General features: G+C 47.3%; 1 protein-coding gene across 1 annotated transcript; it reads left to right on the forward strand.

Annotated features, from left to right (window-relative positions):
- Positions 1-138: 138 nt before the first annotated feature.
- On the forward strand, positions 139-27,421 carry LOC126548322 (cationic amino acid transporter 4-like). Its single transcript, XM_050196470.2, has 6 exons — positions 139-507; positions 3,477-4,487; positions 7,678-7,986; positions 11,984-12,331; positions 14,570-14,678; positions 23,386-27,421. The coding sequence occupies exons 2-6, from the start codon at positions 3,549-3,551 to the stop codon at positions 23,616-23,618; spliced, it is 1,938 nt and encodes a 645-aa protein (XP_050052427.1). The 5' UTR covers positions 139-507; positions 3,477-3,548; the 3' UTR covers positions 23,619-27,421.
- The last annotated feature ends 421 nt before the right edge of the window (positions 27,422-27,842 follow it).

Below are 27,842 nucleotides of genomic sequence, written 5' to 3' on the forward strand. Positions count from 1 at the left end.
GGCTCGCGCTCTGCTTCAGAGCGGTGACTCATGGCGCACGCGCACTGAGAACCACACCGATCAAGCATGGGGGATTCTAGCAGCGAGCGGTGTAGTGCGCTGCGCTTCTTCGCTGGAGAGGCTTTATTGATCGCGGCGGGGACTCCCGGAGACCCCGGGCGGCAGCAGCGGCGGCGGCGGCGGCAACCCACGCGCGCGACGGGAGCCCCCTCCTTCGGCATCGGAGCCGTGGCTCTAGCATCGCCGATTCCGAAGCGGCCATTGCCGTGGAAAACGCAGCTGACGGGCACCGTGAGTGCCGTTACTGTCACACCTGCCAAGCTGTTCAGCTGGGGGACAGACAGCGCTCCGTGGGACGCCCTGCGCGCGAACATATCCCGTCTGTCGCTGGGTCGTTCACGCCACGCTGCAAGCGCCCCCGGCACACCGCGGAACGCCATGTGGGCGCCGGCGGTCTCTGTTTCACGCTCGGTGCGGCTGTGTCACTGACTGTGCGAGAGTTCGAAGGTGAGCTTTGCCGGCTGCAGCTGATTGGCGTTGTGCTTCGAGAACGTTAAACAGCCTCTTCGAGGCGTGCGCAAACGGAAACTGGTGCGCTGTTCCTGCATAAATGTGGATCGGTACATAGCAGCTGGTCCTGTCGGCGCTTCAAGGTCCCGGAATGTGCACATATGGTCGTGCTTCACCGCTATTGTTTGCGAGCGGCCGGGCGCTGTGGTTCGCCGCGTGGCCTTTAATCGCGAAGCTGCTTCCGTCGGACGTTGTTTAGAGCAAGCGACGTTGTGTCGTTGGGTGAATGAGCCGCGCACCCTCGAAGCAGGAACAAGGTGTTTCAGGAGCGCAGTCGTGGCGAACATATGGTCGAGTTGAATGCCGCGCCCGTTGTGTTGGCGACGGCGCGCTTCCGGCCAACTTTTTAATGCAGTGTGAAAGAGGATGCTGCGTGCACATAAAAACTAGTAGTATTTTCGATGGTGCAAACATAGAAGTAATCATATGTCGGCATTGTGATGAGTCCGAATGCACCCCACGCTGCACGATGCACTTTGTACTCAATCTAATGTGTTCAACTTAAGTTTGCGGGCCGGTACGAACAACTCGAATTTAGTTTATATTCATGCGGAAAACATTAGCGTATGATACGTTACATGAGGCGCAAGATTTCGAAGGTAATGATGCCAACAAATCTTCTTGAGTGCTTAAATGAGTTCGCTGAAGAAGTACATGCCTCCCATATAAGGAAGCACAATAACAACTTTGTTTTCACCTGCCGGAGGTGTGATTTCTCGGCGTCCTTTTGAGAAATCGACCAATTGTAGGTACTGCTGTTGCACTCTTCCACAGATGCCGCACTTGTCATCGCTCGACAAATATTTTCCAACCCTGTAGGAATGTTCGATAACGTATGAGGTTCCGAAGCATGGCTGGGGATGGAATTTCTAGTGACGTCTGGTGTTCGGCAGCAAAACACACACAAAAAGAAAAAAAATACGTGGAAGTTCTTTAGCAGACAATCCTACATTTGTCAACACTACGACAGCTCAATCGCGTCAGCACCGCCTCTGTGATCACTTAGGTACAGGCGCTCTCCTCAGTGAGAGCATCTCCTGCTATGAAGGAACGAATGTTGTACACGTCCTTACAAAGCCAACCGGAACATATGCTACATTTCGTACTAATCTTCAAGTGCGGTGCAGTCTTCGTGCATGTTAAGTTCCCGCAACAGCTTGGAGCTTCTGACGAGGACTGCTTTGAGGTTAGTATTGCACGGTTTCCTTCAACATTCGGTGCCCAGTGCCCGTTGCAATTAGTTTACGTCTTTCTTCTGTTCGGAACTGCACATCGATATTGTATCTGTATGCTACTTATACGGGAGCGTTCAGCAACCATACCGATTAAGCCGGTGGGACCTAACGTGAATGACAGCTGACCAGTGTTTACACAGACCGATTTCCCGGCGAACTTCAGTTGCCATAGCTGCCGCAAAGCATGCCGGCAGTAGTAGTCTGAAGGCTGAAGACCAACTGTATAAGAGCCTTCTCTGTTTGTGCCATGACAAAACTGCTTACCTCACGAGATCGAAAACCAGAGACATGAGAACAAAACGATTCCAATAGAGGCGTGGGGTAAAGCCACGCACAACCCAGCTTACTCCTTAAATTCATTAGAAAAGTTCACAGTGGCATTCCAGGCATTCACCACAATGTTGCTTTGAACCCAGGTACATCGCGAAAGCGGCGAAAACTACTTTTATCATAACGCCGACAGGGCCACTGAAAATGCGCGTTGAACATGGTCAAATATGTCTGCATGTTGTGTCCAAAACATGGCGTGCTTGACATGTTTCTGCCTGCGAAATAGCTTCCGGCGCATGCAGTTAGCAAAAGCATGCAACATTTTTCTGTTACTCACAGGCAATCATTTCCGGGGCTTCGATTTGGACAGCACCTATTGCTGCATATGTCTATACAACATGTAACTATCAAGCAAGACGGACGGTGTCGCTTGAGTCACGCTTTTCAACTACCATTTGCAAGACTGCTTCCTCTAACGAAGACGCGAGGCATGAGGAGCGTACAGATTCAGTGAAATATATAGTGCGGACGCGAATAATGTCGGAGATCATCGCGCACCCCTTAAGAATGTCATTCGCGATGCAACCACAACGCATTTTATTTTTTGAGGTCAAGGAAACGAAGTCGTGCAAATGAACTGCATGAGAAGCCAGGAAAGCGACAGCAGCAATATACCGGTATCAAAAGTATTTTAATTGAATTGTGTCAGCTCCGTGTATGATTCGATTTGAGTTTGCCCGTGCACGCCAGTAAAAAATGAACAGGATTTGCTGGAGTTAGCAAAGCAAAATTTAATAAAGAAACTTGCGGTAACTACGATAATATGCATGTGATTTTTGTCGATTACAATGACTGACTGAGCGTGGAAATTCGAACACTAAGTTTCGCCGAAAAAACCGCCTATAGGCCTAAATCACAGCTGATAACTTCGACCACCGTTGGTTTCAATCGTTCCTGAGGATGACTGAATAAAGGTGGTCGTCCAGTTGTAGAACTGCGACATTTGCGACATAGTGTATCTCAATCACTTGTAACCCTGTTCCGAAGAAAACTGCACGTTGTTTCGTTACTAGAGAGTTTCTTTCTTCAGCAAACACTTTTTTTCAGGGTCCAGTGTACCTTTGAGAATATTTCACGCAGCAGGCTTACCAATGTTCTGTGGACATCACAGAGCGACAAACATACCGGAGACAGTACACACAGTGTCTATTCCAAGTTCGTCATCGCCATATACAGAATCAGAGGCCGCATTTTACGTCAACAGCGCTCTGCGCATCGTCGTCACATCGAAGTCGCGTGTAGTCTAATATAAAGGTCGTTCTCATTTGTCTGCTTCCACAGGTCGCGCTTCCATTTACGCCCGTAGTGCACTGACGCAGTCCTCTTTTACGACCATAACAGGCTGCAGCGCTGAGGGACACGTTCCACATCGGTATTCCCACCTGGTAACCTGACCCAGGCCAGCCTCCGAAAATGGAGTCCGGATTCAAGGCCTTTCTGCGGAAGCTCCGGCGAACCAAGCCCCTGGGCACGGGCCTCCTGGAGACGTCGCTCAACCGGTGTCTGTCCACCTTCGACATCACCCTCCTGGGCATCGGCCACATGATGGGCTCCGGCATCTACGTCCTCACTGCCACCGTGGCGAGGTCAGTGGCCGGCCCGGCCGTGGTCCTCTCCTTCCTCATCAGTGGCGTGGCTTCCCTGCTCGCCGCGTTCAGCTACGCCGAGTTCGGCGTCCGCTTTCCCAGGGCCGGCTCGGCCTACTCCTACACATACCTGGCTGTCGGTGAGTTCTGGGCGTTTCTGGTCGGCTGGAACGTGGTCCTGGAGAACGTCATCGGGCTGGCCGCGGTGGCCCGGGCGTGCAGCGCCTACGTCGACTCGCTGCTGGGCAACGTCATCAAGACGTGGACCGCAGATCACGTGGGCAGGATACACGCCACCTTCTTCTCCGAGGAGCCGGACTTCTTCGCGTTCGTCTTCATCGTCGTCTTCGTGGTCGTCATGTCGCTGGGAGTGCGGGCCTCGTCGCACATCAACAACATCTTCTCCATCGTCAATATCGGCATCGCGCTGCTCATCGTCGCGGTGGGCTCGTACTTCGCCAACATAGAGAACTGGACCAACCCGGCGACCGGCGGTTTCGTGCCGTACGGCTGGCACGGAGTTCTGGCCGCTTCGGCGTCCTGCTTCTACGCGTACATCGGTTTCGACTCGATCGCCACCTCGGCCGAGGAAGCGAGCGACCCGCAGAGGTCACTGCCGCTCGCCACGTTCCTCTCGATGAGCATCGTGACCGTCGTGTACGTGTCCATCTCGGCGGTGCTGACGCTCATGGTGAATTACACGGAGATTACCAGTGAGTCCGGGCTACCCGACGCGCTTGCCGCCAATGGTGCCACCTGGGCTAAGGTGAGCTGCTTTTGTTATAATAACTTGGTCGTTGAAGAAGAGAGGGAGAGACGGAAGAAAACAGGGAGATTAACCAGAATGGGAAACCTAGCATGCTACCCGAAGATGTGAGCGGGACAGTTGCAGGCAACAGGAAACAGAAGAGAAATACACCACGTATACAACATACACGTGCGCATAACAGTAGCAGCGTTTTTTTCCCTGCGTAATGTAGCTCGTCAATACGCCCTAAGTGCCTCGAGCGGCCAGCCACGCGGCAATCTTGCGTGTATTCGCGGGCTTGTTTCACGCTTGGGAAACATTATTATTATGTAGCATGTATTGAGCAACATAAAGCTGTATCGGGAGTTTTTCATGTTACTGTACAATTTTTCACACTGAAACTTTTCATCTAATTATATTATTAGAGAAGTTGTTTAATATATCAAGGCTAATTATGTAATTAGACGGAATGCAAGAAAATAATCGCAGTATCTCCAGGCGACGGCACACATTACCTTGGGTCAGTCCAGGCACGTGGTATTTGCATATTTTTAAAATTGAGCTAAAGTTACGTGCGACACCCTGTACAGTGTTCGGTTTAGTGATGACGGTGCGTTCGAAAAGCTGCGACGTAAGTAACCTAGCATTCTGTTAGCATTATTCACTACATAATCAATGTGAGTTTTCCAGGAAAGATTAGCGGATTATGGTGCACGACGCATACATATTTTTATAAAGTTACTTCATCTAGCACAGATGACAATGTTATAAAGAGCAGTGAGAAAAGGACGTGCTTTCCGCTATACTCTCATTGATTTATATATAATTTTAGGATTAAGATGAATTATCCGACGGCACACCAGTTAGTAATCACGAACGGTCAGTCTGAAGCACGGAAGTATCTGAGTAAGTTATTACACAGTAATAGCTGTGAGTAAGATATCACACAGTAAGTCACACAAATGTCGCCACATAGCGAACAGATGACAAGATATCCGTTAGACCTGTGTGGTTTGTGAAGGGTAAAAGAAAGAGAGAGAGCCATTTGACTGAGCCGCGGCTCCTTGGCCTCGCTATGATAAACGAGCTGCTACAGAAAAAAAAAAAGAAAAAAAAAATGTAGCTTGAAGCACGGAGTGGTATCGCCATCTGTCGGCAATAGACGAAAACGTGGATAGCAGTGGCGCCGGTGAAATTGTTGCGCGGGCAAGATGGCCGATTTGAAAATGGCGCCGTGTCGGCTTAGCTTTATGTGCCAAATCAAGCCGACTCGTGTTGTGAACTCTCGGCTTGACACTTCACAACAACTAGTTTGCTCGCACGTATGCAATTGTTCGGATGTCACTTTAATGCGAAAGATGTTTCTCCGAGTACGGCAGCCTTTTTTTCCAGCGGTCGGTCCGTGTATCGCGCCATTTCGGCGGGCCGATCCCGTTGATAGTACAGTCTAATTTTATGTGCCGCAGGAGATACTCAGTATGTGCCACAGGGCCCACTGGGTATGCGCCATTGCGTTATAGTTTGCTTTCCATCTTACATATTTTCATTGCAACCATTCTGTATTACTTATTACAAATATAGACACCTACAGCATACAATCTCTTCATAACCGTTTGTTACACAACAGTTACATTATTCATAAAACAATTCTCTACAAACCATGAATGCTTCGCACTGCGTAGACGTCAACTACCGTTGAGTGTGCCAAGTATCCTAGCTTTCATCTTACCGTCTGTATAAAGGAAAACCTGACAAGTGGACGAACACGGTAGGCCCAGTTTTCAACTAATGGCCGTGGTTTGTGGCAAAATTTTTGTCAGCTGCTTATAGGTAAGCTACCTCAACCTTCGGCAGCGGCGCGTCGCCGCGACAAATCACGCAGCCGGGAACTACAACGGTGCGATTATTACCCGATGAGCCCCGAAAACGACGACGGCATTAAGGCTGACGCGTAGCTGAAAGGGAATCGAATCCGCGCAGGTAAGAGGTGGAGTTTTTCTTTTTTTTTTTTTCGTGACTACTTCTGGAAACATGGGAATGACAAGCAGCATGATAGTAACCACCACGGTCGCGGCGAGAGTTCTCTCGAGCACCATAACCAGCTGTCACTGTAAAATGTTCAACAAAGGATACCTTCATTGATGACCCATTTAGGGCACTCGGTGTCCCTATTGACGTGGTCGATGACGTTAGTAAGCATGTTAGCGTCCTCTAGCTGACGTTAGATAGAGTCTTTAACGCAACAAAGGAACGGCGGCGGCGCGGACATGCGCAGCAGCGTCAGTAGCATCATCGTGTGACGCTGACGACGACTAGTGGGCAGAGAAACATTCTTGCAACGAATACTTTGTACCTATCTGCTAGTTTAAAGGCGTCGGCAACAGCCATCACTAGCGTAAAGAACATTGCTTCATTTTTCTTTCTTTTCTTTCGACAGGTAGAATTACGCAACGCAAAAACGTTTTTTTTAACACGTGATTGAAAAAAGCGCCATAGGAGTGTTCTAGCAGGGCTGGTGTTGTAAGGCCAGAGAATGTAAAATACTATACAATATTCTATAGACTATAACGGATGTATAGCAAAACCTCATTAGCTCAAGCAGGCTAGGTGACTATTCGTCGCCGCCCCATTTCAAACGCAGCGCCAATACAGATACACATCGTCATCTCCCTCTGTACAGAAAGACGCCTTTGAGCACGAAGTCGCGGGATCGAATCCCGGCCACGGCTGCCGCATTTCGATGGGGGCGAAATGCGAAAACACCCGTGTACTTATTAGATTTAGGTACAGATTAAGGAACCGTAGGTGGTCGAAATAGCCGCAGTCCTCCATTATGGCGTGCCTCATAATCAGAAAGTGGCTTTTGCACGTAAAACCCCATAATATAGAAAGACTCCTTCTCCTGCTGCCGTGGACGCTTCCGCTGTTCAGGTCTATCGTAACTTCTAACACGACTATACGAACAAGATAAAAAAAGAAAAGAAAACCAAACAAACTCTAAAAGAATTGATTGTTGACGTAGGTTACACATATGCAGACAGGACGATAAAAAAAGAGAAGCGTCGTTTAAGTATAGGGCACACGACATTACAATCTTTAACTAGTTCGCGGTTGGGTTAAGAATGAAACTGGCGTTAAATTTCGCTCTTGCATTCGTTTTCAACGTGACTCCGCATTAATCTGTGCCTACTTTTTTTCTTCCCCTCAGGTTATCGTGATCATCGGAGCAGTGTGCGGCATGGTGACGGTGCTGATGGGTAACGTGTACGCGCTGACGCGCATCGTGTACGCCATGGCCGAGGACGGGCTGCTCTTCGCCTGGTTCTCGCGCGTCCACCAGCGGACGCAGCTGCCGCTGGCCGCCATGTACGCCTTCACGGTGCTGTCCGCCCTGCTGGCCATCTTCCTGGACATCCACACGCTGGTCGAGATGATGTCCATCGGCACGCTGCTCGCCTACCTCGTGGTTAGCGCCTCGCTCATCATCGTGCGCTACATGCCTGTCTCTAGGCTCATGGTAAGCCTGACACTGACACATGCCCAGTCGCCAAGCGGTTTCTGGCGGCTTCGCAGATCGTTTTATTTTTATTTATTTATCACGCACTGCGGACCGAATACGGTCTGAGCAGGAGAGGCAGAACACGAAAAGGACAAAAATATTCGACCTTGAAAAAAAAGAAACACGCTTACAGACAAAAAGACACTAAAAATGGACGATGAATGATTATACGAAACTGAACGAGATATTTCACGCATAAGAAAAAGCCATAAAAGAAAAGGAGCAACGAGCAACGTTAACGTCACGGCTCATCACCGAAAATGCATTCTGGCGGCCCAAATCACTCATCAGGGGCAAGAAGGACAGAATCCTGCGGCAATGCATTCCAATCTATGATTGTATTGGGGGAAAATAAGTACTTATAAACATCCGTACGAGCAAAAATAGGTTCAATAAAGCGTTGATGCTTATGACGAGATTCTTCAAATGATAGTTTAGTTATATGTATTTTTGGGGATCTATGCCTAGTTTCGAAAAATATAAACGGCTGAGAAACTTAATTCGAGCAATTGTTCTGCGCTCTTTTAAGCATTCCAGCTTTGCTTCCTGCCACACAGCAGATTGAGACTCCGGGCGTATATAGCGGCTACATATAAAACGAACCGCTAATCTATGAATTTTTTCAATTTTTTCCTTATGTACCGTAGTGTGAAAGTTCCACGCAACACTTGCGTATTCTCGAAAATGTGTTACTATGCCTTTGTAGGCGTTCTTTCTTAGTTCGTCTGATGATCTTCGTAACTTGTGTTTTAGGAAGCCTAAATTTTTACCAGCTGAAGAGCATATGTTATCAATCAATCTGCGCGGTCCATTTAAGCCTGGACTTAATCGTAATCCTTCAATGCTTATGTTCTTCTACGTGTTTGATAATGTTACCGTTTGTGTTACACGAAAACACCAGTTTGCTTCTTTTATTAGTAAGACACGTCTGTACTGTTTATTTTTTTCAAAATTAATGATAATGTCTCACTTAGCACACTATTCTGCCAGTAATTTTAGGTTCACATTCAACTCAAGTTGGTCAGAAACATAATTTATGGTTTTAAAAATGACACAGTCGTCGGCAAATAATTTAACTCAAACAGTTGATTTGACAGAGTCTTCCATATCATTGATATAGATGTTAAACAAGGCTGGTCCTATTACAGATACCTGGGGTGCTCCCGACTAAACATCTAAATTTCCAGAGCAAAATCCGTCTATATCTACATATTCTTTACTATTAGTCGAATAAGGTATAACCTAGTTGATTATTTCGGAAGGTATACCAGTTGTTTTCATCTTCAGGATTAGTTTATTGTGAGACACCGTGTCAAAAGCTTTGGAGAAGTCCAAAAATATTATGTCCACCTGAGCATTCATATCTAGAACTTTAGCAAATTCATTAATGGGTGCCATTAACTGCCTGTTAGGAGAAAAGCCTTGTCGAATCCCCAAGCTGTGCATTGTGTATGATATTGTGTTCATCCAAAAAGTTATATAAATATGTCCCCAGAATACGCTCTAACACCTTGCAAGAAATACACGTAAGGGGAATTTGTCGATTACTACTGAATTATACAGGGCTACCCTTCTTAAAAACCGGAACAAGACGAGCCAGGAGCCAATTTGTCGGTGCTTCGCCGGTTTTTAAGGACTTATTCAGTACTATGAGAAGAAACCTACCTATCAGCTGTGCGTACCTTTTAAGAAAAATAGCCGGAATTTTATCTAGACCTGTTGACTTCTTTCCGTCTAACCGTAAGAGCAGTTCCACTACACGCTCTAAGGATATGGGCAGACCGCCTGATCCATCTGTTGCGGGAGTGACATCAAAATCTTTGTCCGGCTTTGAAAACACGCTTTGAAAATGATAACTAAACATTTGCGCTTTTGCCTGCTGTCTGTAACGAAAGTTGCTCAACACCACCTGCTCGATACGTCGATGGCCCTTGTCCCTCAAGAAATGCAAGAATTTTAGTGGGCTTTCTGATGCAAAATGCCCAAGTGTTTCAGCAAGGTAACCTTCCCGGGACACTCACATTTTATACTCAAGGGTATTTTTCAGTTCTTTAAGCACCTTGTCGTCAGCGCACTTTAGTTTTCTGCGGCTCTTTAGCCTATGTTTTATCTGGAGCAGCTCCCTGGTGATCCAGGACCTTTCTCGACCACCCTTCTTTCAGTCTGTTCGGGATAAGGTTTTCTGTACAATGGTGACACCACGATTTTAACTCGGTCCATAATACGTCGATGTCCTCGTCACAAAAATGGAACAGAGGGTTCTTCTAAAAAAAAAAAAAAGCGCAATTTGAACATCGTCCGCGGCAGAATAACCTTTCACAACCACAGGTTTCGCTTTACAAGAACCCACCCTTCGCGGGAAGATACAAGTAAAATAGATCAGATTGTGACCTAGATGAAATGCCATCGTGAAGCTGCGTCACACGATCCTGAACGTGGTTTGAGCAAAATAAAATGTATAAATTGAGGAAGCAGAATCTGTTACACGTGTTGGGACAAGGACCGTTTGATTAAGGTAATATGCAAGATCAGAAACAAAGGAAACCGCCCATACGAGCTGCCTTTAAGGAATCATCCGTCAAAGATGGTGTCAGCTCCTAATAGTGTCGCGAGGCAATCGGGATCACCAGCTCCCACGCTGTGTGGGGGCACTCGATCAACCTGTCGACTTTTGTAATTAGTCCTCGCTTCGCTAGCGATTGTAGATGCTTCCTGCACAATTTTCTTTTCTCACGTGAAAAGTTCTAAAAATCGTTCAGAGTTAGCGCTAAAATGGTTAGATATTGCTAAAACCGCATGTAATTAAATATATTATAGCATTATCGGTTATATCTTTGCAGCCGTACTATTCACTCGCTTTGCTTTGTTAAAGTTGTATAGAGAAAAAAAAAGAAACGTTACACAATCATGTATGTGTCGCGTCAACAGATGGAGCCGTTGTCACGACACATGAGTCTCAGTCGGAGCCAATTTTCGCCTCTCGTTTGGCGTCCAGAGGTGCATAGCTCGGCCATACCTTGGTCGACCCGAGCGGGGGTGGTCGCATGTGAGAAAGCTCACTTCACCATGAGTGAGCTTTCACGGGACAGAAAATGAAAAACCTTGGAAACAAATTGCGTATAAAAGTGCAAAGCTTAGCGTCCGGCGAGTGGTGAACACCAACATATAAAGCTCTCCCGCGACGCGTACAAGAAGGCCCACCACGTGGGGATTTAGAATTAAAAAAAGATTACCCTCCGCCGATGAAAAGCAAAAGGCAATAAACGCGACAAACACGACATTGAAAGATTATATAGGGTGCCCCAGCTAACGTTAGCCAAACTGTTCAAACGAAAAAAAAGAAAGAAGATTAGAAATACGTGGTGCAAGGTACGATTCTAATATCTGTAGGGTGTTTGGTCGTCAGAACGCCGAGGACCGAACGGCGTACGGCTTATAATTCTATCTTGCATCGTGTTTTTTTTTAACCTTTTTCGTTTCGTTGAACAGCTTGGCTAGCGTTAGCTAGAGCTCATGGTGCAATAAACATACCATGATGACACTAAGAGAGGATTAAACGCTATCAAGAGGAGACAGCCGGTAGAAAGTTGTGAAAGCAGTTTTGAACACGTGGGCTTATCCGTGGAGTGCTTGTGGAAATTTGGACCTGAAGATTCGTTGGGATGCTGATTCTTCGCTGACGAAGATGGCAGACTCGCACTGCGTGTCATTTAGACTCACACTTTATATATATATATGCAGGAAGAGAGATAGAGAGACAGAATGATTAGGTGAGGTAACACATCAGGTTAGATAGCGCGAATTAAGTGCTGTCCAGTCCCCAGTGACGTACCGCCGAACCATGCGACCATTGCTAACGTTTCGAGGGATTCGCTTGTTATTTTCCCCCGTTTTTCATTTTAACTTTAGTAAACGTTCCATCTGTTTTCGATCCACGCGCACAAACACCCCTCAGGGCGAAGAAAGCCAGGAACCGGCGGACATGACGAAGCCCTGCTTTACGGACGACGAGAGCATCTTCGACGGCGCCGGCGACGTGGCCGGTCGACTGCGGGCCACGTTCGCCTTCCTGCACCGGCTGTACCCTTTCAACCAGCCGCCGGGAATCGTGGTGTCCTACTGCATCACCACGCTCACCCTGGACGTCTTCCTGCTGAGCTTCCTCACCCAGCTTCTCCTGGAGCCGATCTCTGGGGGAAGCTTCTGGGCCATACTGCTCGTGGTGCTGCTCTCACTGGTGGCGCTCTTCTGCTTCGTCGTCATCCTCATGCACCAGCAGTCCACGGCGCTGCTGCACTACAAGGCGAGTCAGATCTGTCGCGGCCTGTGTTGTTCAGTCAAGTTTGATTTTAGCTATGCAAACTTGGTATTACCAGGTCAGCTTTTCTTCAGGATATTTAGCTGTACCACCTAAAGTGTGGGCCAATCCCGGAAGTAGCCGAGCCTAAATTGTGGCCATCTACCAAGGCACGTGCAATTGCTTATGTTCGGCTCTTCAATGAGCGTCTTGGACGCCAACTTGGGCAGCTGCGTATGTGCTACTGGGCTTGCGCGTACTTCACGGCGGCGCCGCCAGAAGGCGCAGCGTGTCCACAGGGAAGGGGGAGAGCGGATCCCGATTGCAGCACATGACGCGCTTTGTCTATTCTCATACTTGGATGGACATTGTACGTGAGTCTTGTCCGAAATTTTTTCGCACGGCATGTAGAAAAGAATGGCTGGGAGGACTCACGTAAACGCCAATGAATGATGGACAAAGTGTGAAGACCGCTTAATTTAATACGACACAGCGATCAAATACTGGCTAAAGAAGGATGGGAATCACATACGTCACAAAATCATGTGCTATAGTGCTCTCGTTCCAAAAAAATGTAGTTGCCTTCATTAGCCATGTAACGGATTTGTATTTCTCGTTACAAATTGACTGCCCATTACTTCATTTTGCAGACGATGCGTTTTGATCTATTTTGGTAGTGCGATCGGAAGGTAATGAAATATTATTTTGCCTGATGTTTTGTTGTGATTTTGGGATACGGGACGTTAGTGATTTTTGTAGTTTTCTCAAGTTTCTCTTAACAAAAATTTCATAAAATTTGCATGTGCTTAGTAAGGCGTTCCTCATTACGCACACAGTTTCTTCTAAGAATATTGAGAAATGTTGTAATTCTGACATTTTTAAATTGTTGCATTTGAGTACTGTTGTCTTGTTACATTTAAAATATAACTAATGCATTTGGTTCATTCAAAGCGCTGTCAAATATTGTTCACAAAGTGGACTCCTGACTGAACCAAAAGGGTAACATTCAGATTGTAATTAGTTGCGAAATGCATTTTTTTAGCATCGACATGACATATCAGAACAATTTGGCGAATACCATTTTTTGATTAACAAAATCTGCTTAAGATAACAACTAAGCAGTGTGTCGCAGAGAAAATTTTGTTATTTCCCGACATAACCTTGCTTTTGCCAGTAAAAACGCAGACTAAATTTTCCAGAAGTAGCGCTTAAGTGTTCAGCTGTAGACCATCAGGCTCGAAATTCATGAGGTACATAATTTCCCACATTCTTTAACAGTCATCTCTTTGCGAAATATTTCCTGGCACTTACTCTAGCTTTCCTTTTTGGATTGGTATTGAGAGAGGGAGAGAGAGACAAAACTTTATTGAAATTTGCTTGGGTCAAGGATTGCTGCCCTGAGCGAGACATCGGCGAACTTCATGGAGCTCGAACTCGTGAACGCGGCTTGACCATTGTTGCGTCCTGTGTGGAAGTTGAAGGCACACGTGGAAAGGTTAAATTCAACCAATTTTTTTTTTTTTCTGAGAAGGTCCGTAGCACTCAAGGTGGCAACAATATACGATACACGACCGCAGCCAAGGGAAAATAACGAGTTGTGCACTTTCCTCATGGTAGTTGCAAATTCCTGTAGTGTCAAAACCGTTGCAACAATACTTTACAAATCAATACAATGCATGACAAAGAATTCGATATGGTGCACGTTTTCACTCAAATACTTAACAACATAGCGCGGCAACAATTAACTCGCACATGCCGGTGAATCCCCTGTCAAACATATTGGAGGCGTAGTACGTTATTGCTACTGAAGGGCCGGAGACAGATGGGCGGTATCAATGTTCCAAGTAAGCTTTCATTTCTCTTAAGTTAATTTCATAAATAACACGTGAGTATTTGCCACGAGCAGCCATATCATTCACGCCATTTCCCTGAAAGAGACTTTTTCCACCTTTTCACGGCTGTGTTCGGTTCCTGTGGGGGATAATATTCTCTTCTTGCTATACACAATCGTGATTTATCTCCTTTTCACTAACCTGCAGCGGAGTGGCCATAGTTTTATTTGCATGCCAAGACAACTCATACCTGCAGTTGTACTTGCACGTGTCTTACACGCTACGCTTTTCAGTTTTTGCATCATTGGATGTAAACGGCAAGGAAATGTCCATATTTCTTCGCCCAAATTCAATTTCTTTTCTTTAGTTTCGAAAGTTCCTAAATATCTATGTGATTTCTACTCGTTTACAGATGCCGCTGGTGCCGCTCCTGCCTACCTTGAGCATCATCCTCAACGCCACGTTGATGACAACGCTGCAACCGCTTACGTGGGTGCGGCTGCTTATATGGGTGGCCGTAGGTAAGCTACTCGCGAATGATCGTAGCACATTGCGTCTCGATACACGTCTCTTGGAGCAACACACGAATAAATAGCGCGTGCGTATGTGGAAGCCCCATCATTCTAGCTGGAGCCGTGAACAGTCACTAGTGACCGCATATGCAGTGGCTCGTATCACGCTCAGGGTGTGTACCAGCCGCAAAACTGTGGCACCTGCTCAGTCAACTTCCCGACGGTATTTGCCGACTTCGCTTTCGTCTATTCGTTCTGCAGCCGCTCTGCGGTTTCCGCGCACCGGCTGTGACTCTGCCCAACGCATTCGCCCAGACAAGCAGCGCGACTTCTTGTATTGCTGGATGAACTGTTCCAGAGTTCTTCAGCCGTCACTATCTGTCCTAATTAATGCGCGCCCACGAAATGTAAGCAAACATTAAAGAGACAAATTATTGCAGCTGTGTCAGCAATTACCCTTCTACAATAAAAAAAAAAAAGATTTGCCAGAGACGCTTAAGGCTGCTTACGCGTGGGAATGCGAAATCATTATACCGTTTGTAGACCTCGGAACGTCATGAACGCGCTCATAAACGCGTCACAAAGGTACGCACTAGGCACACCTTCAGTAAGCCACAACCGCGGAGAAACAATGGCGTTGGGGAAGCGTGCTCATTTCGCAACCCGGACGCCCGGGCTCGATTCCCTCCCGAACCGAAATGTACCGAATTTTCTTTTCAAAGCAATTTATTTACTTCGTTTACAGGAACCTCCCTGAGAAATATGACTTAAATCCGAGGACTTTTTGACGTATTTTGTTACTCTTTGCGGCGTCGGCCATTTGTGGTACGTGGTCATTTGCAAGAGCGACCTGTTCCAAATAATCGTTTGGGTTTGCCTCTGCAGGTGTCGGCATTTGGGCACCAAAGGCGAACACCCGGATTTGTAGTACTCACTTTGACGCGATCTCCGCGGCTCCACCGTTCCCCTTTGGGGCATGTTTTCTTTCGTTGCGCTGCCCAGCTCGATGGCTGGTACAAGACTTTGTACATGTAGTGTGGTGTTTCATTTTGCTATTGTTCTTTCATATATTGATGCGGAAGCATTATATGCTCCATGAAGCGGAAAATCCGGCGTCCGTCCACCCTTGTTGCGTTCTCCAGGGTAGCGTACCTCACCGCTGCCGACCAGTTGTTGCGACGCCTATTTCTCGAAGCCCGACCGGCGTTACTATTGGGTAGCGTGGCGTTGTCGGCGGACTGCAGACATCCGGTAGACCATGGCGACCAGGCAAAGACGAGACGATTTCTAGTGCGAAACTTGCACGATTCAATGGTTGGTGAAAGATCTAAAAGAAGAGAATGAAGTGGAAAGGGTTCTTCTAAAGTCACACACACACAAAGGGGCCTGGAAGCACTGCGGGGCGCCAGACAGACCGGCAACCCCTCGAGACAACCATAGCAAATTAGGAATCCATTCGTCGTTTCGCTTAGGCATGCACACACGAAGAGACCTGTAAGTACTGCGGGGCACCTGCCAGACCGGTAACCACTCGAGACAACCACAACAAATTGGGAATTCACTCTTTGTTTCGATGAGGCAAGGTGGTCGAGCATTCTTTCTGCCCGGGGTGCTACACGCCAACCGTAACACCGTCCATCAGGTAACATCCGATAGTACGAAAACCCACGTGACCAGGGATGACATCACGTTTCAATGTCAAGTAAAACTGATCTGGTCCACACACAGACAAGTGACTTTGCCCAATTCGAAAATAGAGTTGACTTACGTTCAAGACCGCCCTGGCTCACCCACAAAATTTGGGGAGCCCACTCTCAAAATTGACTCTGTTCAATTTGAGTACGTGGCCAAGTGATCGCGTCATGTGACATAGTCACGTGACCATGTAAGAACCTTAAGTTACAAGGTCACATGACCAAGTGATGACATAATACGACAATGTCACGTGACATGGACGTCGTTATGGTTGACACGTTGAAAATGCTATTGCATTCAATGCACGTAAGAGGCCTAAGTGTCTCTGTAACTTTCACAGCGAAGATGTTTATGCGGACCCTGTGCCGTCGTTGTCGGCGTTCGCTAAAACTCTAGTCATCAGCAATGGCTCGAGCGTCATCGTCGTCTTCCACAGCTGGCTCCGTTGCTGATTGTCATTCCAGTGTCGAATTTCACCTCTCTTGTGTCGTCGTAATGGGGAGGCCGCGTTTACGGGGGTGGTGGTGGTTGTGGTGGTGGTGGTTAACTTTATTGAAAGGGGGAAGGGGAAAAGGGGAGGTGGCTGAGGGATCGGGTTCAAGTAAGACCCTGGGCCTGCTTGGCCTTCTCCGCCCAGTCCAGCAGTTCAAGCTTCGGTCGACGTCCCCGGAACTGAGCCAGGCTGTCCAGTCAATCTCGCTGCTGACGGGGAGATGAGAAAACGGGAGCGAGGTGCATTCCCACATTATGTGTGCGAGTGTCCCTGTTTGTGAAGAGGGTCGCTTTCCTTGTATGAGCCATTGCTTAAGGGGGTGTGAGCCATTCATTGTCTTACGTGGTGGACCGATTTAAATTTTGGAGAAATTTAATTTTGAAGAATCGCAAGCGGCAATCCCGGGAGGATGCTGCTAACTACGCCACCGAGCAAACTCGAGACATCGAACGCGAACGATAACGGCGGACTGCGGGCATACCGTCACTGACGTCGTTCTCTCCGTCGCAGCGGAACGTGTGTGTAATCGCATTAAGACGCACAAAGACGTCAAACGTCAAACGACGCCAATGAATCGTCAAAACGATTGCAGCGCCCGCATCTCCAGTGGTGGGCCATGCGCCCAATATACGGAGATTTGGATTAGTGGTTCCGCATATTCCATCTCCACTACAACTATGCGAAAACCACGAGTGGTGACTACTCTTGATGAAGAAGCTGCCTACCACGAACGTCAGCGAGAGTTGGCTCGTGAACGGTATCGTCATCGTATGGCCGTCCCCTAGCTGTGCGCCACCAAAACCTCATGTGCAAGAAAAGAAAGGAAAAAATAATCACTGGGAGAACCGCAAAAAAAAAAAAAGGAAAAGAAACTCCTGAAGCATGCTCACCACGCGAAGCACGCGAAAGCCAAAATGAGGGGAAAGAATGGTAAAAGAAAAGATTAACGACATGGACTGCTTGCGAAGTTTGACTTACATGGTGTAACAGTCGGTGTAACTAACACAACTTCGCGAGAACAGGGCGAGAACGCGGGAATTCTCTTCACCTCCCGGCACCATCCTCCTCCGGTGCTCGCCTCCCTCGCTGCGACAAACATAATTTCACCGATTTCACCTACGGGGGCATTTACGCTTTGAGAGAGAGAGAGAGAGAACAACTTTAGCGAAAATGCCTGCAGAGTCGGTTAGGCTCCCTCCACGCAGGGAGGACAAGCTTTTACCGCGACGCGGCCACTACGTCAGTCTCGTGCATTGTGCTCCTCGAGGTCTTGGTTCCTCGCTACTTCCGCGGATCCGAGAGGGCCGCCGCCCCCTTCCTGGGGGTGCTGCCCCCCTTCTCCTCGGTTTCGCGTGGTCGCCGCCTCTCTAGAGCTGCCGAGACCTGCTGGACGGCCTTGAGTTGTGTATCTTGGTCATAGCTCCTCGTTGCAGCCTCTAGCTGCGGCGGGATCGTCGTCTTCTCGCTGGCTTCTCGTGGATTTATACTACAGTCCCAAAGGATGTGAGCCGCGGTGGCTCTCTCCTTAGCGCACAGTCTACACACGTCACTCGCGTACACGCTCGGACACACGTGCTTAGCTAGCACAGGGGTGAGCAGGGACCCCGTCTGTAATTGCCTGTATAACACTGCCTCCTTCCGGGTAAGCCCCGGGTGAGGTGGCGGCATAGTCTGTCTATTAAGTCTGTACCACTTCACTATTTCGTTGAAGGTGGTCATCTTGTCCTTGGCACTTCACCGCGACCAACACTCCGAGTCGGCCGTGCTTGCAGCTGCGCGGTTGGTTAGTCCTCGCGCGGCCGAGTTGGCCGTCTCGTTGTGGTTCACGTTCCCGCGTTCCGACACGTCACTGCCCATGTGGGCCGGAAACCACTTGATCACCACAGCGCTTTTGCGTCCGATGTCTTCGGCCTTGCGCAGTATGCGCACAGCCTCACTGCATACCCTACCCTTGGCGTAGTTCTTCACTGCCGTTCTAGAGTCACACAACACTGTAGTGCATCCGGGGTCGGAGACGGCCAAGGCGATGGCAACCTCCTCCGCCCGGTGCGCCTCTCGAGTCCGGACGCTCGCTGCGGTCTTCGTTGCACCCGTCGATGCCCTGACAGCCACCACCACCGCGTATGCGTCGCTGCTCCCTCGGTACTCCGCCGCGTCCACGTAGACGGCGCCTTCTTCTCTGGTGTGGAGGTCCACGAGAGCCCTGGCCCTCGCAAACCTCCGCTCCTTGTTGTGCTCGGGGTTCACGTTCCTCGGGATCGGGCAGACCCTAAGCTTTCTGTTGATGTTTTACGCTGTGCGTAAAAAAATAATTACAGATTCTTTTAAGATCTGTCTTAACCGGTGAGCGGCGAAAGCCTACTCTTCCTCCTCTTATCATTCGCCTCTTTCTCTTTGCCTCATCTCTTTCTCTTCTTTCTTTTGGTGATTACTGTTCACTACTAACCACATTTAGTCAATCGTAATCAATTGTGGTCAGTACAAGCCGTCGTTAGACATGTTGGTCGTATCACATTCATTAATAGTCACTACAAGTAATTTCAGTCATTATTAGTGATTACTGGTCATTACTGAGCATCTTTAGTCATTTCTAATGAATTGTAGTCGTTAAAAGTTGTCGTTAGACACATTCGTAATTTCGTAGTCATTACTAATCATTACAAATCATTTCAGTCATTATTAGTCATTACTACTCATTACTAGACATTTCTAGTCATTTCTAATCAATTTCGGTCATTACGAGCCTTCGTTGGACGGGCTGGTCATTTCGGAGTCATTAGTAGTCATTACAAGTCATTATTAGTCATTATTAGTCATTAATAGCCATTATTAACCTCTACCAATCTCCTATAACGTCATTATTCACTAACTGTCACTATCAATCTTTATTCATTCTTTAATCTGTCTTTCATCTGTCTTCATATGGCGTGACGACGCTTCGGCGGAAACTCCGGCGGTCAGGTCTGCTGAGACAAATTTGAGCATGAGCCTTTACAAAGGCTTTGGGCTTAAAAAGAAAGAAAAAAAAAGAGAAAAAGAAAAGCCATTCTTACCCTAAGGTTAGGCTTGCTAGGCGAGGAAAGAAGCAATAAGGAATAATGCGTGGCGACGCCGCCTGGGAAGTTTCCGCGCCAATACGCCGTGACGTCACAGATTTTCATGGGGTTGGCTTGGTCCTGCTACATTTCTTATTGGTAAAGATCGAATGACTTTTTGTTAGAGCCAAAGAGGGAACTTGTCAGACATCAATAGTATTTACTGAGTCACATTCAGCAAAGCATGAAAAAAGAATGCTGCGAAATCTGTGACGTAACACTGAGGTACCGGCACTGCTGCGTCGGCGCGAAAAAGAATGATACGTTCTTTTCGTCTTTTAATAAACAACCCTTTACAAAGAAATTACCGAAACTGGAGTTCTGAAAGATTAGTTTATCACTCTAAATTGATTTAATGTTTCTTCTTTGTGTTCATTAGGCGAAGAAACGCGCGGGCGTGCGCGAACTCACCGCGTATTTCCTTCCTCCCACTCCACTATCTCATCTTTCTATTCCCCCTTTCCCGTACTCCTGTGTAAGGTAACCTTTCTGGTTAACGTCCCTGCCTCCTTTCCTTCTTTCCTCCTCCTTCTCCTTAGCGTCCGTCGAACCTTCAGATACTCGCAGGTTGCCTGCCTTATCGAACAGATGGATAAATTGCCACGGTAATACATGCTGTGGCTCATCGTTGACACTGAGTCTCGCATCTCTCGAGAACTCCAGCACCAAGCCTCGCCCGCGCTGCACCGAACTTGCCGCGCTGCACGCTGCAATTAAGGCTCTCATATTGATGAGCCGCGTGCTGCCGCAGAGTCAGCCCATTTGCGAATGGTTGGATGGGGCCGCGGAAACTCGGGTCTGTCAAAGCGCTTCATTCAACCGCGACGTCACTACTACTCAGGATGCGGAGGTCCGCGTGTTGGGGCGGCACTGCGATAAGGCACAAGGTCGAACGATTCCACTGAGGCCCGTAATCAACTGCGGCTAGGAAATGCATTATTCCCGGTTAGCGCATTGCGGGAAGACGCATTAGAAAAAGAAAAATGAGTGCGAGCAACTGCGCAGGATGCGGCACATCAGTGTTGTTGAATTATGCGGGAGCCGATGTGTGCACACTGTCGGACAAGGTTTGATTGCAGGCGGCACAGAGTAGCATCGCCGCCGGAGCCCTGCTTCGTGTTGGTGCGTGAAGCCATTGCTCGCATATACATACTAAAGAAAGAAAGAAAGAAAGAAAGAAAGAAAGAAGGAAAGAAAAAAGGAAAGAAAGAAAGAAAGAAAAAGAAAGACGGGCTTTCGGACTAGCCAGAACGCCTCAAGCTAACGATGCATTAAGGATACCTGTTCTATGTCTGTGTACTTGCGACTCGCTATATGATTCACGTAAGTGGCCCCGTTTGACGGGAAACAAATGACAGCGTCGCTGCATCTTCGGTGTTCGGCCTGGGGTTTTCTGTTGCTGCGTGTGTGGTTTGCGCTGCCGTTCTCCTAATGCGTATGTCAGCCAACTGAACCAAGTATCGGTCTCATTTTACGCGCGGGAGTCGTTGTCGGCGTCCGAAAGAAGTGGAGCAAACTTTTGCTCGACCAGAATGTCTCGGAACACGTTCCCGCATTTTTGAAATGCAGAACAATTAGCATACGGATAACGACTGCAGCATCTACTGAAGTCATTCTAGTGTAGAGAAAACACACACGAACATAACGCGATTGTTTATGACGTCATCTTTAGATCTTTTCGAACCTATCCGTCACTGTTGCTACCGTGCATTTTCACACTGCTTTCAGCGGATAACCCAACTGCTTTCATTTGTCAACGTTAAGTAGGTTGCTTGTTGTTGCTTAAGTATATTGCTTATGTTTTGTGCGGGCTGTGCATATGTGGCGTGCACTGTGCATATCATGTCATTTCATTTCTTTTCGTCATACCCATGATAGGCATACCGCCATCATACCGCAATACCGCATATCATGATAGCATGATACCCATCATAGGCACACTCATATCATGATACCCAGGATAGGCATGCCGCATATCATGATAGCATGATAGGCATACCGCGAGGCAAATCTCTCCAGGATTCATTAAGGGGCTCTCTTTTTCTCTCTTTCTCTCTCAACCCTCCACAATCGAACATTTTCTCTGAATTAATAACTCTAACTTTGAGCTCTAGCTTAGCTAATACAGGAGCGCTCGTAACAAAAGAACTTTAGTGTCGGAGGAAAAGCAGTTAAGTGAAATGAAACCGCTATCTGTAGAATCTCAGAAGAGAACACCATCTTGCACATAATAGAAATGTTTCTTCGTGGCGGGCTGCGATCGTAAATACTTGGGATTCTCGGTATGTCACAACGACCTGAGCAACGTCACGACACGGCCTGTTTTTCCAGTGCTGCCGAGCAGTACAATTTATCGCGAATGGGCCCACTTGCTTACTGCTGTTAAGGGAAAGAGAAATGGAGATATGAAATAGACGAAAGGCATGAACGTAAACGGGATACGCGTCCGGTTTGCTACCCTACCCTTGGAGAAGGAAATGAGGGAGGAAAAGAGAGAGGAGGAGAGAATATTATTGTTGCGCGCACGCTTTAAGATGCGCAGCAAGTATAAATTGTCGCAGAGACTTGTCGACTTGAGGTTGAGAAACGCGCACGGCCATGGTTCAAGTATACATTCATTTACGAAAAGTCATGATGTATACCTACCTACGACGTGGCAGCACTGCATGCATGGCGTCGAGTTCTTGTAAGGTGCTTCAAGCTGTCGGCGTCTGCAGCTTAGTAAAGGTGCGCGAAAAGCATCACCCAGTGACTGCAGGATATCTACGACTTCCCGGTCTTGCTCTGGCAATTTCGAAGGAGCTGACGGGGAGTGGGGCTAATCGCATTACCGTTGACAATTATCGGGAGATGTTTTCTGCTGAAATTTTTATAGAGATATTGAGCGATTATAAGTGCAAGCGTAAAGATTTCGGCTACTACAGTCGATGTCACAGGCGGATCCTCAAGAGCCTTGCCCAGACAGGGACTCGCCGAGGTGACCGAACGTTTTTAAAAGGAATGATATCCTCTATTTGGCGCATAATAGCCTGAGTTGCTTATGCTCCACTAAACCCAATACAATACAATACAATACAATACAATACAATACAATACAATACAACACAATACAATACAATACAATACAATACAATACAATACAATACAATACAATACAATGCAGTCGGTGCGTTGTCGAAGTCGTGTTGAGCATTTTTCCTCGAGTGCTCAGCTATAGCGTTTACTGTCACGTGTCCGTGGCCACGTCGCCCTTGTGTTACTGCAGACGCGTCTTGAAGTTTACTGTCTCTAATATAGATGGCATTGAATTCGGCGCACGGTATCGTTAAATGCATGCGCGTGTATACCACTTTCCCGTTGTAGCCAAGGCGCAAAGGCTGTTTCGGGACGCAAAGCTTCCATCTCGCTCACTGCGCGTCTCGATGGCTCGCAGGGCTCCTGGTGTACTTCAGCTACGGCATAAGACACAGCAAGCTGAACCCGGACAGCGTCATCTCGCCGCAGACGTCCCTGCTTGCCATGGAGTCACGGGACCAACCTCGCAAGTGGGGCGCCATGGATCAGGAAGTGACGTCAGCCACAGGCGTGACGGAAGCGGGCGACAGCACTGACGACAAGCAGCCGCTCGTGCCGTCTTCTCCACCGCCTCCGAAATCCGCATCCTAGGTGTACACGAGTGGCTATGCTGTGAATTGTTCGCTGTTGCACCACACTCGAGTTATACTTGTCGCCGTGCGGAGACAGACGTGCGCGCGTTGTCGAGTTGGATAATTCGAACGGAAGAGCTTTTATCCGTTTCGTTAGGGCAACGATTTCCTCTGCTAGGCCTGGATCTCTGTATATCCTTGTTTGTGAAGGGTTGTGTTGGTCCGGGACTTCAGAGAGAAAGCGTTTCGGGAGTCCAGAACGTTGAATAGACCCCTCAGCCCAATGCCAGCGCTTTATGTTGAACAACCGCGCTGAACATTTATTTTCCCGCTTATTTACGACATTGCGGGCTTCACTACCCTAGCAATGTCTCGCTGCCAGTGAAGCAAGCAGTTCGAGCAGTTGTAGCAAGTAAGACGAGGCCAGAGCCGAAACTGAGATAACTGAGCGCTAACGGTAAGGTGACATCAGAAGCTTAGTTATTGCTGAATTGGGGCACTCGTTCCAAAGCCGAAAGTCCGTGCGTCAAGCCTACGATTGAGAGAGAAGCAATTTATTCAGCCTTTGAAGATTTGGAGACGTAAATAAACCAACACCTCGTTGGAGCATTCCGCAAATTCTTTCACATTGAGGAATGCAGCGCTAGAGGGCATCTGCTTCGCAGGATTTAAGCAGTTCCTGCGCATCTCAGAGTTTTCTGTCCAGGCGCATCCAGTTAAACAGGGATCGACGACAGAGAACTTATCAATGTATACGACGTCTTGTTGACGTCTTGTTGCGACTAGTTTCTATCTGTCGACACGACAGATGAAAACGTATGTAAATATATCACGTTAGGCCTGCGACAAAAAAAATCTGCTCTCGGAATAAAATAATGCGCATCGCCGAAGTGACACGAGATCGTATCACACTAACGAAGTACTTATGGCTACTAATTAAATATCCGTCGATTCGACGGGAATCTCTAACGTGACAACGGTGCGTCTCAAAGAACGACAAAACACTGAATTCTGTCGCGTACTGCCCGAAATGAGCACCGGAAGATGCGGGAAGGATAAAAGTCGAGACTCGAGAGGAAAGGAGGAGGAGGAGGAAAGAAAGGGAGAAGGCAGGGATGTTAACTAGAAATTCCAAGAGCGCCGGAATTCACTAGGAACCAACTAGCCTGTAAAAAAGTACTTAAGAAAACACGGCTCTCTGGCTACGACAAATAGAAAGAAAGAAAGAAAGAAAGAAAGAAAGAAATCTCGTTATGGTTTCTCGCGATGAATTTATTTTTTCCAGGAAGAGGAAATACGCCTCTGTTCTTATTATACAGCTACTACGCGAAATCGCATAACATTTGTACTTAAAGGAAAATATAAATCGCCTCATTTGACTTAATGAATATATTGTTCAATTATGCAGTCGATTTCTTGGAAGAAAAAAAAGCTTGGCATAAAATACGTCTTTGCATAACAAATTTCTAGTTTTCCTCATATCAGAGTGCTCATTAAAGCTCGACTATATGTCTTTTGCATAACATGACTGCCCTACTTTTCCGCTAACGCAGGGAAAACGGTAATTTCAACATGAATGTGAGGGAAGTCACACGATAAGCGTTTTTGCGGTGGCTTAAAAGTCCTTTTCGTTTTATGTATAGCGCGATATACTTTATGGTGCTCTCAGTGATTTGAAATACCGACGGCGACGCGTGAAGTTAGAAGTCTGTGTTCGGAACTGTCGGTAGCCGTTGATTACTGTGGCGCCGATCATTCGAGTAAGCATGGTGTGTGTGTGAGGAAACTATTCCGAAGGAATAGACGAAATTTAAGTTGGTGGATGTCCTAATTTCTTTTTTTTTTTCGTTTCGTCGATAAATCTCTCTCGAACAAGTTTCCCAATTTCCGCCATGTTGAGACTAAACTTGGTTTTCTGAAGTTTGCAAAATAGATTAAACATAGATAGCCTAAATGCAAGCAAGTAATAATTGCTGTTGGTTATCTAATACTCCATAGGGTGCCTGGATAGTACCGCTTCTCTGCGGCACTGCTTTCGAAGCATCCTAAATACTTCTTGCTTGACAGCGCCATCTATCTACTGCGCACCGACTCGTAGAGCGCTTTAAGAGGCCTCCAAGACGTCGTTTTGGTGCGAATCTCGAAGGCTATGCGCGATGTCTTTGATATCGATCAACCAGGGGGCGACACCGCAACGGGCGACAGTACCGAAGCCGCATGAAGTGGCGTTGGCGCCTACATCTGAAAACCCTTCGGGGACGAAGTACGTAGCCACGGCAACCGTGCTCATGTGCAAGTATCATATGATATTTAAGGTTGCGAATCATAGGTTGTGGGAAATCATATAATGTGAGCAAAGTTTACTACAAATAAAGTTAAATGTGAGGTCATCAGATTATTTAGCGCGCAGTCACTGCCGAAGAGATGTAGCGAAATCATTTGAAGCACCAGTGCCAATGTCTTCTTAGGTGGCATGATGGTTTATCTTATTAGGTGCATTTCTTTTTCTTTTCCTCGGGTAGTAACTATTTGTACTATTTGCATCGCCTGCTAACCTGATAACGCACGATTTATTCGGGGAAAGCAGCACGAACTAAGGATGCGGACTATACGATGTAGAAGTCCATGAAGCCAGAGAAAGGAAGTTAATGGCTACGTTTATTGAAAATGTAGGAGTAAATTACGAAAATGAATCCGGGCGAAACTACACGTTGCCGAAGGTGGGGATCGAACGCATGTCCACCGCGTTGCTCGAGCGGTGCTTCACCAATTAAGCTACGAAGGCGCTATCCTCTCGTGTACATCTTTTTTTAAATATCTGTGTACGTGTGCAAACTTAGCCCTGAGAGTGTTAGCCAGCGCAGCCCACGGCCGAGGCGAGGCTTACTTTGTAGAGTACGTGGCCGACGAGAGCGCAGCAGCCTAGCGATCTTGGAGGCCACGCTGAACTTTCCATGCTGTGACACGTGATACCCTCATGCGATCTCGGAGGCCACGCTGAATATTGCACGCCGTCACACGCGATGCCCTCAGGTAGTCGTTCGGTTCACACAGTGTCTTCGGAGAACACAAGAAGCTATTTTATGGCAGTATTATTTAATGATAGCTGTGTTCTGCCGGGGAGGAAAAAAGTGACTTTATGCCAGCGGTGAGTGATTTCGCCCAAGGAAGATTGCCTTTATATGGCCACAAAACTCAATCAATTAAGTATGTGTGCCCGTCATGCACAACTCCTCTGTGGAATTCTAAGTGCTGTTGCGTAGAATCATTGATTGAACCATGTGTAACAGCACCGATTACGGTACTTACTGCGCTATTCTCAATCAAAGACTCAGCATTACCGAGTGGTGCGAGCTGGATTCTCGGGAGAAGGACATTCAGGGCTCTTTGAGAGAAAGGCAATCGCGTAAAAATGAAACGACGCTTGTTTTTCCAATCTTGCTTTTGCGAAATCGAGCAATCCAAAACCTTCATGTCTTTCATGTCAAGATTTAAACTACGTGGTTGCGGCGTCATTATCATGTGTCGTTTGTTTTTGCTTTGTCAGATGTTTAATCGTTAGATAGTACGGTGCTGCTGAAACACCGACTAGTCGTTTGTATGTGCGGGAAGCGCGCTACTGTGATCATAGGTTAAATGGCGGCCATATTTTATTTATTATTTATTGTTGTTATTGTACACTTAGATGTCACTATACTAGCTTGATTTTTTTTCCCTTCTACTTCTTGAATTATGCTGAGAACAATATTTTTGGCCATTGTGATTGTGATTTAGAGGCACTAAAAGGGTGCCTTCAATAAATAAAAATATGTTTGTTGCTAAGTTTGTGGCGTCGCTCTATTCATATTCCTATCCTTGTACAGCCGACCCCCCAAAAGCTTTAAGAGGGCAGGTTTTGCTAAAGAATTGACGTAATAGTTCTGCGGAAATCCGCAAGGTGGAGAGAAATAATTAATCTATAAATAAATAAATTTTAAAGGGAAAATGAGACATCCACCCAATCGAAGCAACTGCTGCAAAGGAAACCCATACGGGTTTCTTGAAAGAAAAGCCTCGAAGTTGAAGAAAGAAATCTCAGTGCCCTTCCACTCTGTGATGAAGGATGACCAGCGAAGCTGCGTATGTGGGCCCCTTAATGGCGAACTGCACCTCCGCCGCGGGTCGGCCTGGCGTTGCACTATCTCCCGGATCGGCCCACGCATGGGGAGTGCTTAACGCCTGCTTCACCTCCACCGCGAGTCGG

Source organism: Dermacentor andersoni, chromosome 3 (genome assembly GCF_023375885.2).
Source record: "Dermacentor andersoni chromosome 3, qqDerAnde1_hic_scaffold, whole genome shotgun sequence".
Lineage (NCBI taxonomy): Eukaryota > Metazoa > Arthropoda > Arachnida > Ixodida > Ixodidae > Dermacentor > Dermacentor andersoni.

What these genes read in the sequence shown, in the direction of transcription:
- LOC126548322 (XM_050196470.2), top strand. Translation starts at nt 3,549, where the DNA reads ATGGAGTCCGGATTCAAGGCCTTTCTGCGGAAGCTCCGGCGAACCAAG. An exon ending in TGCCTGTCTCTAGGCTCATG is followed by an intron (nt 7,987 to 11,983) that starts GTAAGCCTGACA and finishes AACACCCCTCAG; the next exon opens with GGCGAAGAAAGCCAGGAACC. An exon ending in CGGCGCTGCTGCACTACAAG is followed by an intron (nt 12,332 to 14,569) that starts GCGAGTCAGATC and finishes ACTCGTTTACAG; the next exon opens with ATGCCGCTGGTGCCGCTCCT.